This window comes from Eptesicus fuscus, chromosome 9 (assembly GCF_027574615.1).
Source record: "Eptesicus fuscus isolate TK198812 chromosome 9, DD_ASM_mEF_20220401, whole genome shotgun sequence".
Lineage (NCBI taxonomy): Eukaryota > Metazoa > Chordata > Mammalia > Chiroptera > Vespertilionidae > Eptesicus > Eptesicus fuscus.
This window is the reverse complement of record NC_072481.1, coordinates 17,279,559-17,295,325: the sequence shown is the minus strand read 5'-3', so window position 1 is coordinate 17,295,325 and position 15,767 is coordinate 17,279,559. Positions and strand designations below refer to the sequence as shown.

General features: G+C 48.2%; 1 protein-coding gene and 1 pseudogene across 6 annotated transcripts in view; both read left to right on the top strand.

Moving 5' to 3' along the window:
• PTAFR (platelet activating factor receptor) overlaps positions 1–10,004 on the top strand; it is a 32,926-nt gene extending 22,922 nt beyond the window's left edge. For 4 of the 6 annotated variants that reach the window (XM_054720605.1, XM_054720604.1, XM_054720603.1 and 1 more), the window contains exon 2: positions 6,849–10,004. In XM_054720605.1, the coding sequence (XP_054576580.1) occupies positions 6,895–7,923 (1,029 nt within the window). In that variant the 5' untranslated portion in view covers positions 6,849–6,894 and the 3' untranslated portion in view covers positions 7,924–10,004. Of the gene's footprint in view, positions 1–2,018; positions 2,065–4,376; positions 4,416–6,848 lie in introns of those variants that run through there. The other 2 variants (XM_054720602.1, XM_054720606.1) reach the window with 2 other exon arrangements.
• LOC103292053 (60S ribosomal protein L10a-like) lies at positions 7,961–11,848 on the top strand (annotated as a pseudogene).
• The last annotated feature ends 3,919 nt before the right edge of the window (positions 11,849–15,767 follow it).

The window sequence follows — 15,767 nt, the reverse complement described above, 5'->3', positions numbered from 1 at the left end:
GCTCCACCCAACTGAGCCACACTGGCCAGTATTATAGCTTATAAATATTTAGACATTTGTACTCTTGACCACATATGACACCACAAATGTTAGGGGCCAGACTGACTGGTAAACCCAACTTCCCAACCCGCAGTCCGCACTGGGGAAGTAACCAGCCTATAGTTTCTTCTGCTCGGCTCCTGGTAGTTCCTCCCCTCGGATTGTCCAGCTTTCTCAGGTCCCCGGGGGACTAGGAATAGGAGACAGGATGGGAGTGGCAGGCAGAGAGTGGTTGGGGCTAAATGCTCTGCAGGGCAGAGAGTGGGAAATCCAGATGGCAGGATTCTTATCTCCGTGAATCTTTATGGCCCTCTTAGCCCACCCACAGCTGAGTGCTGGGCCTGGGACTGCTGCCCAGCCGGGATCCCCTGGGAACTGTGCCTGCAGGTTAAGTTGAACTGTTGATAGCTTTGTTGGCGTTGGTCTAAAGCCGTGCTGGAGCTGGCAGGAAAGTCAGTGGTGAGTTAGAGCTCCTGAAGTCAGTGGTACCCATAGTCCCCTCCCGGGCTCCAAGGAGCTGAGCCAGGAAGACAGCCTTGCCATTTGTGGCCACTTTACATGTTTATTTTTGGAACTACTGCTAAGATTGCAAGCTTTTGCAAATGAAGAAATTGAGGCTCAGAGAAGTGAATACAATTGTCCACCGTCACACAGCAAGTAAAAGGCAGAGCCAGCTATGAACCCAGGTCTTTCTAATTCCAGAGGCCTTGTTCTCCCCACCCTACTATGCCTTCCTGAGAGACTGGATACATTTCCGGCATGCCAGTTTCTTTCTTTCTTTTTTTTTTGACATTTTTTTTTTTATTGAGGTATTATATGTGTACATATCTTACCATTGCCCCCCCCCCCACCCCACACCCATACATGCCCTCACCCCCCAGAGTTTTGCGTCCATTGTTTATGCTTATATCGGCATGCCAGTTTCCGCTGAATAGTCATCTGGGGCTTGGCTATTCATTCAGTCATTCAGTCCCCCGTGTCTGACACTGGGGACAAAGAGATGAAAATCTAATCTCTGCTCTCAAGAAGTTCCCAGCCTGATGAGAAAAGGGCCACAGAAATCAATCCTTACAACTATGTGTCAGGTTCTATACTGAAGAATGTGCCCAGTATCACGGTGACTCAGAGAGAGGAAGGCAACTCCTACCTGGGGCAATCGGGGAAGGCGTCTCAGAGAAAACATTCCTTTCTTTCTTTTTTATTTTTTAAATATATTTTATTGATTTTTACGGAGAGGAAGGGAGAGGGATAGAGAGTTAGAAACATCGATGAGAGAGAAACATGGATCAGCTGCCTCCTGCGAGATGTGCCGCAACCAAGGTACATGCCCTTGACCGGAATCGAACCTGGGACCCTTCAGTCCACAGGCCGAGGCTCTATCCACTGAGCCAAACCGGTTAGGGCGAGAAAGCATTCTTTAGCTTAGGTCTTGATGAGTAAGATTTTGCGAGGTAAAATAATAGGCCAACGGCATGCTCAGTAGGGCCCACAGCATGTGCAAAGACACAGAGGTTCGAAGTTAATGGAGTTTTTAGAGCAGCAGCAGGAAGTTCCGTGTGGCTGAGTCGAGGGTGAGTGGCAGGAGAGGCTGGTGGAAGATGAGTGTGGACAGGAGCTGGGACTTGATCCTGGACAGCGGGGTGCCATGGAAGGTGTTAGGTCAGACAGGTAGGTGGCTGGCAGCGTGTTGAGGCACAGCGTTTCTCCAACTCCAGGGTGCTCATGAATCAAGATCGCATGAATCTTGCTAAAAGACGGCTTGATACAGCAGGCCTCGGGTGGAGCTGAGATGCTGCACGCCTAACGAACTCACAGGTGATGCTGATGCTTTGGTCCCAGGACCACAGGCGGAGGAGGGAGGGGAGGAGGGCACACTCTGCCGTGTGTGGAGGCTGCCACAGGTGCTCTATGCTGCCACTGCCGTGTGTGGAGGCTGTGTGTGGAGGCTCTGCCGTGTGTGGAGGCTGCCACTGGTTTCTCTCTACTATCTTCTTGGATGACCCCTCTCACCGTTCTCACAAAGAGGTCAGTCTTGTCAGTTGTTAGATATTTGTTCACTTGACAAATGTTTACCGAGCTCCCACGCTGGCTAAGCGTGTGCTGGATGCTGGGGACAAAGAGAAAAATTGGAAATGCCACTTTCTGGTCCATGTCCCCACCATCTCTTGCCTCCAAAATGGTCCCTTTGCTTCCACTCTTGTTCCCTACCACCTATTCCCTGCCCAGCGTCCAGAGCAAGTCAGGTCGATGCTTCTCGCCTGCTTGACACACTCCAGTGTCTCTGTGATGCTAAAGGAATACAATCTGAACGCCTCCTCACGGGGACTTAGGGCCTGTTCCTCTCTGATCGCATCCCACGCGTCCCCATTCTCACACCTGTGGCCACACTGACCTTTCGGTTCCGTGAACATAACAAATTTATTCCTGTCTCAGAATATGATGGGCTTCGGTAATTCCAGGTTTTCTCTCGACTAGTTTCTTTTCACTTTTTAGATTTCAGCCAGAGGAAGACATAGGCTTTGCAGGACCGTGAATTCTATACAACTTGGGGGCCCTTCTTTGAAGAAAAGATATCAAATTACAACTATACAATTAGATACAAGGACTAGGAGGGGGCCCTGAAGGTCAAGCTTCATTGGCTCTATGGCAAATAGGCTTCTGGTTTTGTTTATTATCACCTCCTCCGAGAAGCCTCCCCTGGTCACTTTATTTAAAGCAGCCCTCTGATCTAGCTTCATTATGTTACTACTTTTATTTCTTGTATTGAATTCATCACAATTTGAAATTGTATGTATTTATCTTTCTACTTATTTCTCTCTACTTCTTTCAACATAGGAAGCTTCTTGAGTGAGAATTTGACGTTCCGCTTCCTTGCTTCTCATTCACTCTTCACATCTTAGGAAACGGCTCTCCCTCTGATCACGTGAGATAGATTTCCGTGTTGCCATATCCAATATTTGCTTTTCTGTCTGCATTGTATTTGACTGCCCTGTGTCTTTTCACACCGCTGGCCACTGGCTCTCGCGTTCTTGAAACTTTCTTCACGAGGCCTCCAGCAAGGCATGCCCCTGGCTCTCTTCCTTCCTCTCTGGCCACCCTGTCCTCGCCCCCTTCGGAAGTTTCTCCTCCTCCGGCGTATCCTTTAATGGTGCTCTCTTCCGGGCTCAACCTTGGATCCGCCTGGATGCTTTGCAGGCACTCCAAATGTGATACGTCCTCAACCGAATTCATCCTCCCACCCACGTGCTGTTCCTCCTCAGTCTCGTGTCCATGAAGATAGACAACACCCCACCTCCAATCTCTGGGCCAGAAACCTGGCAGTTCTCCACTCCTCCCTCTCTACCAACCGGTATCTCACCTCACCGAGTTCTGTCCTTTCAATCTCTCAAATAACTCTCACAACCATCACTTCCCCTCCATCAGCTCTGCCATCGTCCTCTGGCCGGAGAGGGACAGTTTCTGGAGGCCAGTGGCCTCCACCCCATTGAGCTAGAGCCTAAACCCAAGACAGGAAGGAACTAACTTAGGGGTGGAGCTGGGTGTGGGTGTGAGGGGTAGGTAGGGATGTGACTTCCTCAAAGACCCAGAGTGAGGAGCAACACGCACTCCCAGCTATGGGCTGCCTCCTCCCTCTCTCAGACCCCAGCAACACCGTCCCCCAAGGCCTGGGGGCCCAACAGGAGAAAGAAACAAGGCCAGTGGCAGATGAACGGGCATCTTGGGCTCACGGGAAGAGAGTGGAGGACCTGAGGTTATGGGGCAACAATTTTCAAATCTTCTGGTCTCAGGATCTCTTTATATCGTTAAAATGTTTTGAGGGCCCCAGAGTGCCTTTGTTTACATGGATTATATCTGTCACTGTTTACCATTTTTAAAATTAAAACTAAGACATTATAAATAAAACAATGGTGCTTTTAAATATAAAAACCTATAACAAACTCATTGCATGTTAACATAAATAAAGTTTTTAGTAAAAAAATAACTAAAATTTCAAAACAAACATTTTAGGAAGAAGAGTGGCATTTATTTACATTTTTTGCAAATCACTTTAATCTTGTGTTTGATAGAAGACAGCTGGATTCTCATAACTGCTTCTGCATTCAGTCTGGGGTGATATGTCATTTTGAAAATCTGGCCTCACACAAATAGGTATTTGTAAAGGGAGGGATATTTTAATGTCATTTTCAGATAATTGGTGACACTCTTTTGTTTTTTCACAAATGGTAGTTTCTTTTTTTTTTTTTTTCAATTTTTTTTATTAAGGTATTATATGTGTACATATCTTACCATTGACAAATGGTAGTTTCTTAAAGGTTAGCTGCACTGTGGAACCTGGATCATATCAACGAACTTTTTGTTATTTGTTACCCTGTGAGGTATTGGTCTATCTTATTCTTTGAATTTTCTACCTAGGCATAATTTTGAAATACCATGTCTCCCTTATTTGGAAAATATCGGTTCAATGAGTTATGTGGGTCTTCCAAATATTGTTCTTTTATTATAAGACTAGAGGCCCAGTGCATGAAAATTCATGCACTGGAGTGGGGGTGTCCTTAAGCCCGGCCTTCCCCCTCTCACAGTCAGGGAGCCCTCAGGGGTGGGAGGCGACCCGGCAATCAGGGGAAGGAGACACCCCCATCACACCTTTGCTGCTGCCACTGTCGGCAGCGCAAGCCTTGGCTGGCCCTGGTTACCTGAGCCTTGGGCGGACCTGGGTGGCTGGGGGCTGAGGGCGGGTCCGGCCGCACCACGCCCCTGGCAGGGCTGAAAGGACTGGGGGACTCTGGTGGGGCTGAGGGGACTGGGCGCCGCCATCTTGTGGCTATGGGCGCCGCCATCTTTGTGACGGTGTGATGGTCAATTTGAATATTCCCTCTTTATTAGATAGGATATTTTAAAAGTTTCATTCATTAATATCATCACCGATCTCATCAGAAATTTTTTTAAGTATTGGAAAGCTGGAGATACAATTTTCCCCCAAAATTCTAATTTCCTTTGAAAGTTTATCATTGTCAATAAATACTGTTTATTTCCCTTGAAGTGACAGGTTTACTTATTCATATCTGAGAAAATGTCTGCCAGATAGTCAAGTCTGAAAAACCATTATTTGTCATAATTTTAAAAATATGTTTTTATTAAGTTTTAGAGAGAGAGGAATGGCGAGGGAGAGAGATAGAAACATCAATGATGAGAGAGAACCATTGATTGGCTGGCTCCTGCACACCCCTACTGGGGATTGAGCCCCAAACCTGGGCATGTGCTTTAATGGGGAATTGAACCAGCAACCTCGTGGTCATGGGTCGACACTCAACCACTGAGCCACACTGGCCAGGCCATAGTTTGCCATTTTTCCAAGTGATAATAATGATGATTCTCAAAAAAGTCCAGCTCACAACTCCAACAACCACATAAGTGCTTTCCCTGAACACAAACAGTTTACTTCAGTTTGGAGCAGGAGTGTTTCATGTGGATTTCCCATTTTGACATGGAATATTAAAAAAGACGTATACTCAAGATTTAATAAAGTTAATAATTTCCTTGCTTTAACAGGAGCATTTTAAAGTGACTTAAAATGAAATTGGCTTTTTAAATTTTTTTTTTTTATTCTGAGTACATGGCTGTAAAGAATTTGGCTGGTACTTCAGTTTGGTGCTGCTGCCTTGATTTATGCTACGGAGCCAGCAGTTTTGCAACATCAATGCAAATGTTAACACAGTGCAAAAGGCAAAGAATGTCTTGGTATTTTTTATATAAATATGTTTTTATTGATTTCAGAGAGGAAGGGAAAGGGAGAGATAGAAACATCAATGATGAGAGAGAATCATTAATCAGCCGCCTCCTGCATGCCCCCCACTGGGGACTAAGCCTGCCACCCGAACAGTGCCCTTGACCAGAATCGAACCCACGACCCTTCAGTCTGCAGGCTGACGCTCTATCCACTGAGCCAAATCAGCCAGGGCGTCTCGGTATTATTATGACAATAGTTTTGACCTCACGGATCCACTAAAAGGTCTCAGAGATGTTCCTCTCTCCTCCTCATCCCTGTGAAGCCATTATCCTGGAGCTTTGGGATCAGATGGCAGAGCTCCATCTGGCAGTGGAAAAGGTCCAATAGCATAAAACTATGTAATTCAGATCAACTATGTAACTCACAGTGTGACTCCTGGGCGAGTTTTTTTGTTTTAATATTTTATTGATTTTTTACAGAGAGGAAGGGAGAGGGATAGAGAGTTAGAAACATTGATGAGAGAGAAACATCAATCAGCCGCCTCCCACACACCCCCTGCTGGGGATGTGCCCGCAACCAAGGTACATGCCCTTGACCGGAATCAAACCCGGGACCCTTCAGTCTGCAGGCCGACGCTCTATCCACTGAGCCAAACCAGTTAGGGAGAGTTTTTTTGTTTTTAAAGGAAAACACAATGGTTTGTTGGAATAATGGAGGCTACATTTATGTAACTTAACATAGACAAACCACCACAGCAAATAGAACAAAGCACAAAGTTTTTCCCCCCTCAATCAACCAAATCCCAAGTAGAACCAGTTGTTCCTTAAAACTCACCTGTTTAAGTATCTATAGGCTTCTTCTTCACTTTCCACCGCTGAAACAGCTGCTATTGATTTCATGGAATCTTAGATGTAGTTCCTTGAAAAATTATTTTATGTAGAAAGAAAACAAATGCTGCCGATTAATTGGAAGAGGCCATCGATTTTTTAAAAATGTGCATAATGGGAGTCTTAGAATAGATGAAATAAGATAGTCCCTTGTTGGCCCTTCATTAACCAGCATCCCTTGTGTGGTCTTCCAGGCACAAGCAGGACACGGTGACCGGCTGCCTCTTCTAGCCCGGGGCAATGGAGACGAATGCTTCTTTCCGCGTGGACTCGGAGTTTCGATACACCCTCTTCCCGGTGTTTTACAGCGTCATCTTTGTGGTGGGGGTCATCGCCAATAGCTACGTGCTGTGGGTCTTCGCCAGCCTGTACCCTTCCAAGAAGCTCAACGAGATCAAGATCTTCATGGTGAACCTCACGATGGCCGACCTGCTCTTCCTGGTCACCCTGCCGCTGTGGATCACCTACTACTACCACCAGGGCGACTGGATCCTCCCCGCGTTCCTGTGCAACCTGGCTGGCTGTTTCTTCTTCATCAACACCTACTGCTCGGTGGCTTTCCTGGCCGTCATCACCTACAACCGCTTCCAGGCGGTGACACGGCCCATCAAGACGGTGCAGGCGACTACCCGGAAGCGTGGCATCTTGTTGTCCCTGATCATCTGGGTGTCTATTGTGGCCGCCGCCTCCTACTTCTTTGTCCTGGACTCCACCAACATCGTGCCCAGCAAGGCCGGCTCCGGCAACGTCACTCGCTGCTTCGAACATTACGAGAAGGGCAGCATCCCGGTTCTCATCATTCACATCTTCCTCGTGTTCGCCTTCTTCCTGGTCTTCCTCCTCATCTTCTTCTGCAACCTGATCATCATCCGCACGCTGCTCCTGCAACCCGTGCAGCAGCAGCGCAACGCGGAGGTCAAGCGCCGGGCGCTGTGGATGGTCTGCACCGTCCTGGCTGTCTTCATCATCTGCTTTGTGCCCCACCACGTGGTGCAGCTGCCCTGGACCCTGGCCGAGCTGGGCTTCCAGAACAGCGACTTCCACCAGGCGATTAACGACGCGCACCAGGTCACCCTCTGCCTCCTCAGCACCAACTGCGTCTTAGACCCCATCATCTACTGCTTCCTCACCAAGAAGTTCCGCAAGCACCTCACCGAGAAGTTCTACAGCATGCGCAGCAGCCGGAAATGCCCCCTGACCACCGTGGACACGGGCACCGAGGTGGTCTTGCCGCTCAACCAGATGCCTGCCAATTCCCTCAAAAATTAGTCTCTGACCGAGGGGGCCAGGCCCGGAGGCATGGACAATGGACATCATGACTGACTTGGGGGGAGAAGAGGTTATTTGCTGTGGTCTGGGCACATCTTCCCTGGGTGCTCGGGGCCCCTTAGACACGGAGGCGACCTCCCAAGGTGGGGATGATGGAAGAGCCGGACAGCTAGAAGTCCCAAAGGTGAATGAGCCGCTCGAGCCACCTTTGGACATCCGCCAGAGGAACCTTGGCTGGTGGCTTCAGCCAGGGGCAGACCCTGGGGACAGACTCTGAGCCACCCAGTTCAGCCTACTAGGGCAGCATCCCAAGTGAATAGGACCTAAACTTTGGAGCAACCACTCCCTTTCTCACCGTAAAGGCAGAGAAGGGGGATTTGGGGAAGGGACACTCCCCTGGCAACGCGGCAGTATCTTTGGGGCAGACTTTGGAGCTGGGATGATGCCCCCCTGTCTCCACCCACAGGCACAAGGTCTTTGTGACACTTCTTAGGGGGGCTCAGTGGAAACTTCTCCCAACTCACCCAACACCTGCATGGTGACCAGAGAAGATAAAACATGCACAGACCCAACGCTTGTTTCCGGAGGCAGAGATGTCTCCCTGCATACGCCTCGCTTCAGGCCTGGCCCGGCTCTGGGGGAGAGACACAATCGCTGCATCCGTCTGTCTGTGCAGAGACCTTGATGAAGTACCTCCTGTTGGGCAGCAAAGGCCCCTCAAGGCGAAACTCTGGCCATCCAGGGCACCACGATGCCCAGAGGCCTCCATGGGAATGGGGGCTTAGGCTGGTCTCCCCCCTGCCTCTTTTTTTTCTAGGGAACCCCTCCTAATTTAGCTTCTAGGAGGTGGGAGGAGCAGATATGGTTTCAAGGGCCAGCAGGCACTGTGAATTCTGGGTGCAGAAGAGAAGTGTCCGCTTCTCGACGATCTCTAGATGCCTGCTTGTGATTTTTCAGCAAATATATTCAAATGAGCCTCCTCTTGCACCCTGAGCTGAGTACCACAGTCTGAATCTGGCAGCTTCAGACCCAGGGCTTGGAGGAGCCCTCTCTGGTTTCCAGGGCCTTGTGGGCTTTTAAATAAATCTTCTTCCCTCCTGGATCGTGTCCCCATAAAGTTGGGGTCCTTGTTTTCTGTCCACTGGGCAAGCACTGGATGGATGATTTTTATAACTGCCTCCCAATGGGCCAGTAACGCGCTTGGGTCCGCAATCGTAGCTGTGGGCTGGGCTTACCTGATGGTGACCAGGTAGTGCAGCCTACTAGAGCTTTGCTGTCACAAAGACCCAGTTTCAAGTCTTGGCTTTGTCACTTCCTGCTGAGGGACTTGGAGCTGAATTTCCTACCTCATAGGGATGTTCTGAGCAGCGAAGTAAGTTGCTGAGTCAGAGACCTCTTGGTCAGGGTGCCTACTCATCCAAGTTTCTCTCTTTTTCTGAGAATTTGTTCCCCTCCATCCTCCTGTAGGAGTTGAATGGATGAGAGGTGGACATCTGGCTCCAGCTGGGCCAGTCAGGTTGTCTCTCTCAGGAATAAGTAGCAAGATTCAGGGATGCTATTTCAGGCTCTGCAAGTCACTCACCTGAAGATATAGAAACTCTGGAGCTGTGAGTGTGTGTGTGTCTACGTGTGTGTGTGTCTGTGTGTATATGCTGGGGTTGAGAGGGTGGCGGAGGTGGCCACCTACGTGAGTGTACTAGTACTAGAGGAAACGGCTCTGTGTAGAGCGAAGCTGGAGATGTGCAGAGCAAAGCGGAGACAGAGGCCCCAGGAGCCTGGAGAGAGGAGGGGGTGTGCTCCTAGGGGCCTGGCTCTCCTCCTCCAGGCCAAGCCCTTCTTGAGGCACAACTGCACTTTTTCCTCTGGGGCCTGTGAGCGTTCCTTGTTAGGGGGACTTCTCTTCTCTTGCTTAAGCTGATTTGAGTCATTGATTACTTGCAACTAAATGAGCTCCGAACGAGATAAATGCTTACAAGCTAAAACAGTGTTTCTTGAATTTCAGTGATTTGTGTATCCCCCCTTGAAGTTTTTACAGTGTCTATGTACCAGCTATATATTTACTCAATAAATATTTTTCTTTATATTGGGTCACTTTTTTAAAAACTTAAATTGTAAAAAAGGATGCTTTATAACTAAACTAGAGGCCTGGTGCATGAATTTCATGCACCGGAGAGAGAGAGAGAGAGTGTGTGTGTGTGTGTCCCTCAGCCCAGTCTGCGCCCTCTCACAATCTGGTACCCCTCGGGTAGGGTCCCTAGGCCTGGCCGGAAACAGGGCCTATGGGGGCTTTCCTCCCTCGGCTGCTGCAGCTGGCCCTGCCCCCGCCCCTGTCACTGCTTGCCATTTGTGTGGTGCTGCCCTCTCCTCCCCCACCAGCTGCCTCCCTCTGCAGGTGACAGGCGTGGGGTGTGATTGCTTGGCTGGCCTGGACCTTGCTCTGCTGGGTGATCCCTAGCTGACCCTGCACACGTGTCACAGCGTGGGGCTCCTCGATCAATCACCCAACAGAGGGAGGCCCTGCCCACCGGGCCGGGGTTCTGCAATTGATCACTGCGCAGAAGGTGGCCTGGGCCTCCCTTTTTGGGGCAATGGATCGTGGAGCCCCCCCATTGATCTGTGGGGCAATTGTGGAGCGATAGTGGGGCCCCCTGACCAATCACATCGCACCTGCCTTGGAGGGCCTGGCGCCAGTGTGTGTCATAGCGTGGTCGTCCAGACGGTCGTTCTGCTGTTCGGTCATTTGGTTGATTTGCATATTACGCTTTTATTATTGTAGATTGTGAACAAAAAACTAATGCCGCCTGCCATACATAGAAGATAAATGTAAACGGAAAGCATAACTCTTAAAATAAAAATGTTCTAAAGTCACCTCATACTCCCCAGGGACTTGCATAATATACATTGGGAAACCCTGCTGTGATGTGTATAAAGTGCATGGTGTCTGCATTCAGTAAGTGCTCAGTAAAGAGTAAGTCCGAGCTCCTTTCCGGTTTTTGCGGTGTGAGGAATCACAAACAGCAAAGTTTCCTGAGATGCCCTGTACAAGGCGGTGTGGGAAGATCTGCACGGGAACCAGCGCAAGCAATGGAAGTTTTTGGAGACGGTGGAGCTGCAGATCAGCTTGAAGAACTCTGAGCCTCAGGAGGACAAGCTTGGGCACCGCCAGGCTGAAGTCCACTCCCTGCCCCACGTTCTCCACAGGTGCGTTGGAGGACCAGCAGCTCTGCAATGGCTGTGGACATCCCCCGCATGAACAGCGAGGCACCGAAGAAACTCAACAAGGGTAAGAAACTAGTCAGGAAGCTGGCCAAGAAGGCTGATGCCTTTTTGGCTTCAGACTCTCCTCTGATCAAGCAGATCTACGAATCCTGGGCCCAGGCCTGCATGAGGCTAGCAAGTTCTCTCCCTCTTGACCCACAATGAGGACTTGGTGGTCAAAGTTGATGAAGTGAAAGCACAATCAAGTTTCAGATGACGAAGGTGCTGTGTCTGGCGGTGGCTGTTGGCCATGTGAAGATGACAGATGATGAGTTTGTGTACAACATCCATTTAGCTGTCAATTTCTGGGTGTCATTGCTGAAAAAATACTGGTAGAAAGTCCGGGCTTTGTACATCAACAGCACCATGGGCAAGCCCCAGAGCCAGTACTAAGGCACAGCTTTATAAACCACGCTGCTACCATTAAAAAAAAAAAAAAAAAAAAGTAAGTCTCACAGTTCTGAGATGGTAACTTCTCGTCACCCCCTTGCTTCTCCCAGAATGTTGCCTCAACACAGGACGGATCCCACTCATACCCAGGGCCCATGGAGGAGTATTTTAGTTGTAGCCCATGCTACAGCCCTGCTGATCTCCTCACCACTCTGCATATAGGCACATTTACTCCCCCTGTGACTTCTGCTTGGTTGTGACCTCAGATGCTCTCTCTCTCTCTTTTTTTTAAAAAAATATATTTTATTGATTTTTTACAGAGAGGAAGGGAGAGGGATAGAGAGAAACCTCAATGAGAGAGAAACATCGATCAGCTGCCTCCTGCACACCTCCCACTGGGGATGTGCCCGCAACCAAGGTACATGCCCTTGACCGGAATCGAACCTGGGACCCTTCAGTCCGCAGGCCGACGCTCTAGCCACTGAGCCAAACCGGTTAGGGCTCTCTCTTCTTTTTGACCTAGCCCAGAATACTTCTGACAGGCAATCTTCCCAGAGGCCTCCAGGCAAGGGTCATTGGCTTGCTTCTAACAGCACTTTAGGGCTGGAGGGTCTAACTTTTTTATACCTTAATTCCTATGGTTACGGAAGTTTATCCATTTCAATGTCCACCTTCCCTTTCCTGGGGCAGGAACTGAATCTTGATCATCAGTGTCTCTGTAGTTTCTCACAGAAGGCCTGGGACTGAGATCGGTCTGTCTCCAAAGCTTACTGCTTCCCCAGGGTTTAGCATAAACAGACATATTGGCATTTACATGCACTTAGTTTGAAAGGGTTTAACAGACTCTTCAAGGAGCAGTGGAGAAGGAATTTAATAATACACATCCTTCCAAAGTTCTAGGTTCGTACTTAAGGGAAGATGTCAGTGATTTTCCGAGGATCAGAACATTTTGGAACAGGGTGGGTCCAATCAATCCCTTGATCTTACTAGGGGAATATGGGACTCAGAGGGACCAAGTGATTGCAGAAATTCCACAGCATGGAACTGCAGGGAATATAGAATTGGCTGCTAGCCTATGTCTCTCAGTTCTTGCAATGGTGACAGGGATTATGGGAAAAGTTGATTTGCAATTCTTTGGAAGAAACATCACCAGTCAGGATTTCCAAGCCATCTTCTAGGTCAAGAAGGCCTTATCCTGTATCTCCCCCCGATTTCAGCTTGCACCCAAGGGAACTTCCAGTGATCTCAGTTAGAGAATGCTGTGCAGGCAAGACCTGGTCCCTTGAGATGAGTCATAGACTCGAGAGTGGTAAGTGTAGGTCATAGTTGACTAGAACTGGGCATGTTTATGCCCGTTTTTACTCATCTATGTTATATCTGTGCTTGAGACCTAAGGCTAAAAATAGGGATAATAAAACCCTCATAAAATAACTTGGTTTTTTTTTTAGTGTGTGCAGACTTGTATTTTTTGTAATACAAATTATGCTTCCCCTGACATTCTGCCAGGAAGCTATCCTCCCACCTACCCAGTCATCCATCTATCAGTCTGTGCATCCATCTACCCATCCATCTATCCATGCATCCATCCATCCATCCATCCATCCATCCAGGTATCCAACAAACATCTATGGAGTACCATTTTGGTCCAATAACTATGCTAAGCACAGTTTTTATTTGCTGTCTCAGATCCTACATGCAAGGTAGGTGATTCCATCCCTGTAGAAAAAGCTAAAATAAATAAGGACCCGAGCTGATTGAATCAGACAGTGGCTGCCTCCCAGGCACGTGGTACAGAGGAAAGGGAACTACTTTTTGTTGAGCCCCAGATATTTGCTTGCCACGTTCACAAATCTTATCACATGAGTCCTCACAACCACTGTACAGAACTGAAATTTTCATACCATTTTACAGATGGGGAGATTGAGGCTCTGCAGTGTTCTATGACTTGTAAAGATAAAAGAGCTAGAAAGTGGCAGAATAAAAACAACAACAACACAGGGTGGGTGCAATCCCTTTATCTTACTAAGGGGAATATGGGACTCAGATCTGCCTTAGTAAACATGGGTCCTTTCCCTTCTCTCCTCCCCCCTGGTGATTGCACTCTTGCTCAAGCCCCTCTAGGCACCGTCCTAGTGTTGGCGTGTGCTGGGATAGGAGTCTCTCGAGGACAATAGCAGCTGGCCAGGGGCCCTGCCTCGCTGTTTCCAGCTTCCTGCTTGAGTCGGGGGCTCTTGTGCTCCCATGCAGGCTGAAGTCCCAGCAGCAATGACTTCTTTCCAGGGTGAGGCTTCTGTGGTCGCTTAGGGAGGGCACTCCCACAGGTGGGTAGTGGATGTGGATGCAGTGTTTCGAAACCTTCTGAGGCTAGAGTGTCATTGTCGTTGAAGCTGGAAGGTGCATTAAGTGGCCACCCCCATCCTGATGTCTCTGTAAGAGGAGGGAAAGGGGTGAACACCGACTGCTTATTGTGTCCCAGGCGCCAAGCGGGGAACTTCACGTCATCACCTGTGGACAGAACGGACTCTTCCCCTCTTCCCTCGGTCTGAACTACTCTCCGCCCCTCCCCCCCCAATATCTGTATGGCTTATTTCCTTGACTCCTTCAAGGTTTTATTCAAATGTCCCCTTCTCAGTGAGGTCCTGACCACCTCATTAAAAACAGAAGCTTAGAGAGTAAAATGGTTCCTCAAGGCCACACAGTGCACGGCTGGGTCTGTCTGGCTCTTGCACTTCCTGTTCTACACTGACTTCCTCTGTAGGCGTCCTTCATGATACAGGTTGTGAAGGTCGTCTCTCATCGTCCAGACAAGAAAAGCAGATATCAAAAAGGTGAAATGACTTACTCAGCGTCACACAGGCAATAGCTTGACAGAATTAGGATGCATAGATCTTCTATTACCTGCATTTTGCAAGACACTTCTCTTACATACTTCTTTGTCTGAATGCATGTTGTTTTCTCTTTAATCACCATTCTCCAGGCTCATCCCCCAACTGTTCTAGAGTGTTCAATATCCTTAATTTTTTGTATCCTTTTCTGTGTATATTCATTTCACATTTACATAAAAGACATGATTTACATATATTGGGTGTCTCATCCCCTCCCCCCGCCTTCACCATTGTTTTTACAATTTAACCATGTTGAAGTGTGTACATCTGGTTCATTGATGCCAACCTCTGCTCCATCACCCCCATCGTGTGCATCTACAGTTTGCTTACCTATTCCTCTGGCAATGGGCACTTAGATTGCCTTCAACTCCCTTTTTTATACACGATGCTGTGAGGAGCTGCTTTCTCATGTTTCCCTAAGGATCAATGCAAGACTATCTCTGGTGTATATACCCAGGAGTGACATTCCTAGGTCATAGGTTACACCTATACTTGATTGGAAGAAGAACTGACAATAAATCATGTCTGGAATGTCTGCACTAGTCCACACTCACTCCCATCCATAGTTACATGAGAGTTTCTACTTCTCCAATTCCCCACTCACCCTTGGCCTTGTTCAACTTTCAAATTGCTGGTAGGTGTGAGGTAAAATCTTGCTTTTAGTTTGAACCTCTCCCGGGTTACTAATGGATTTGTAATCTGTACTCATTAGTCATTTGAGTTTGAATTCTGACTCCAAAGCCTGCACAGTGTCACATAGTGATCAATAGAGTGGCCTCTGGGGCTATGTTGCCAGGTTCAACTTCTGTCTTGACCTCGCCTGTGACCTGAGGCAGACTATTTAGCCTCTCTGAGCTTCTGTTCCTTCATCTCTAAAATGTGAATAGTTTTGCCTGGCCCGCATGGCTCAGTGGTTGAGCATCGACCTATGAACGAGGAGGTCAAGGTTCGATTCCCAGTCAGGGCACATGCCTGGGTTGTGGTCTCAATTCCCAGGGTGGGGCATGCTGGTGGCAGCCGATCAGTGATTCTTTCTCATCATTGATGTTTCTCTCTCTCTCTCCTTCTCCCTTCCTCTCTGAAATAACTAAAAATATTAAAATAAAATGAGAATAGTTTTACTATTCACATAATAGCATAATTTTCAGGATTTAAAATTGTTTAGTGTCTGGCAAGGACTATGTACCTAGTAAATGTTGTATTTCGTCCTGATAGGTTGTGTCATTCTCCCTGCAGCCTCCCTTTTCACTCGAATCCAGAACCCCATTTCCCCTGCCCTGTTTCAAACAGTTCATATTATGTAACTCTGAA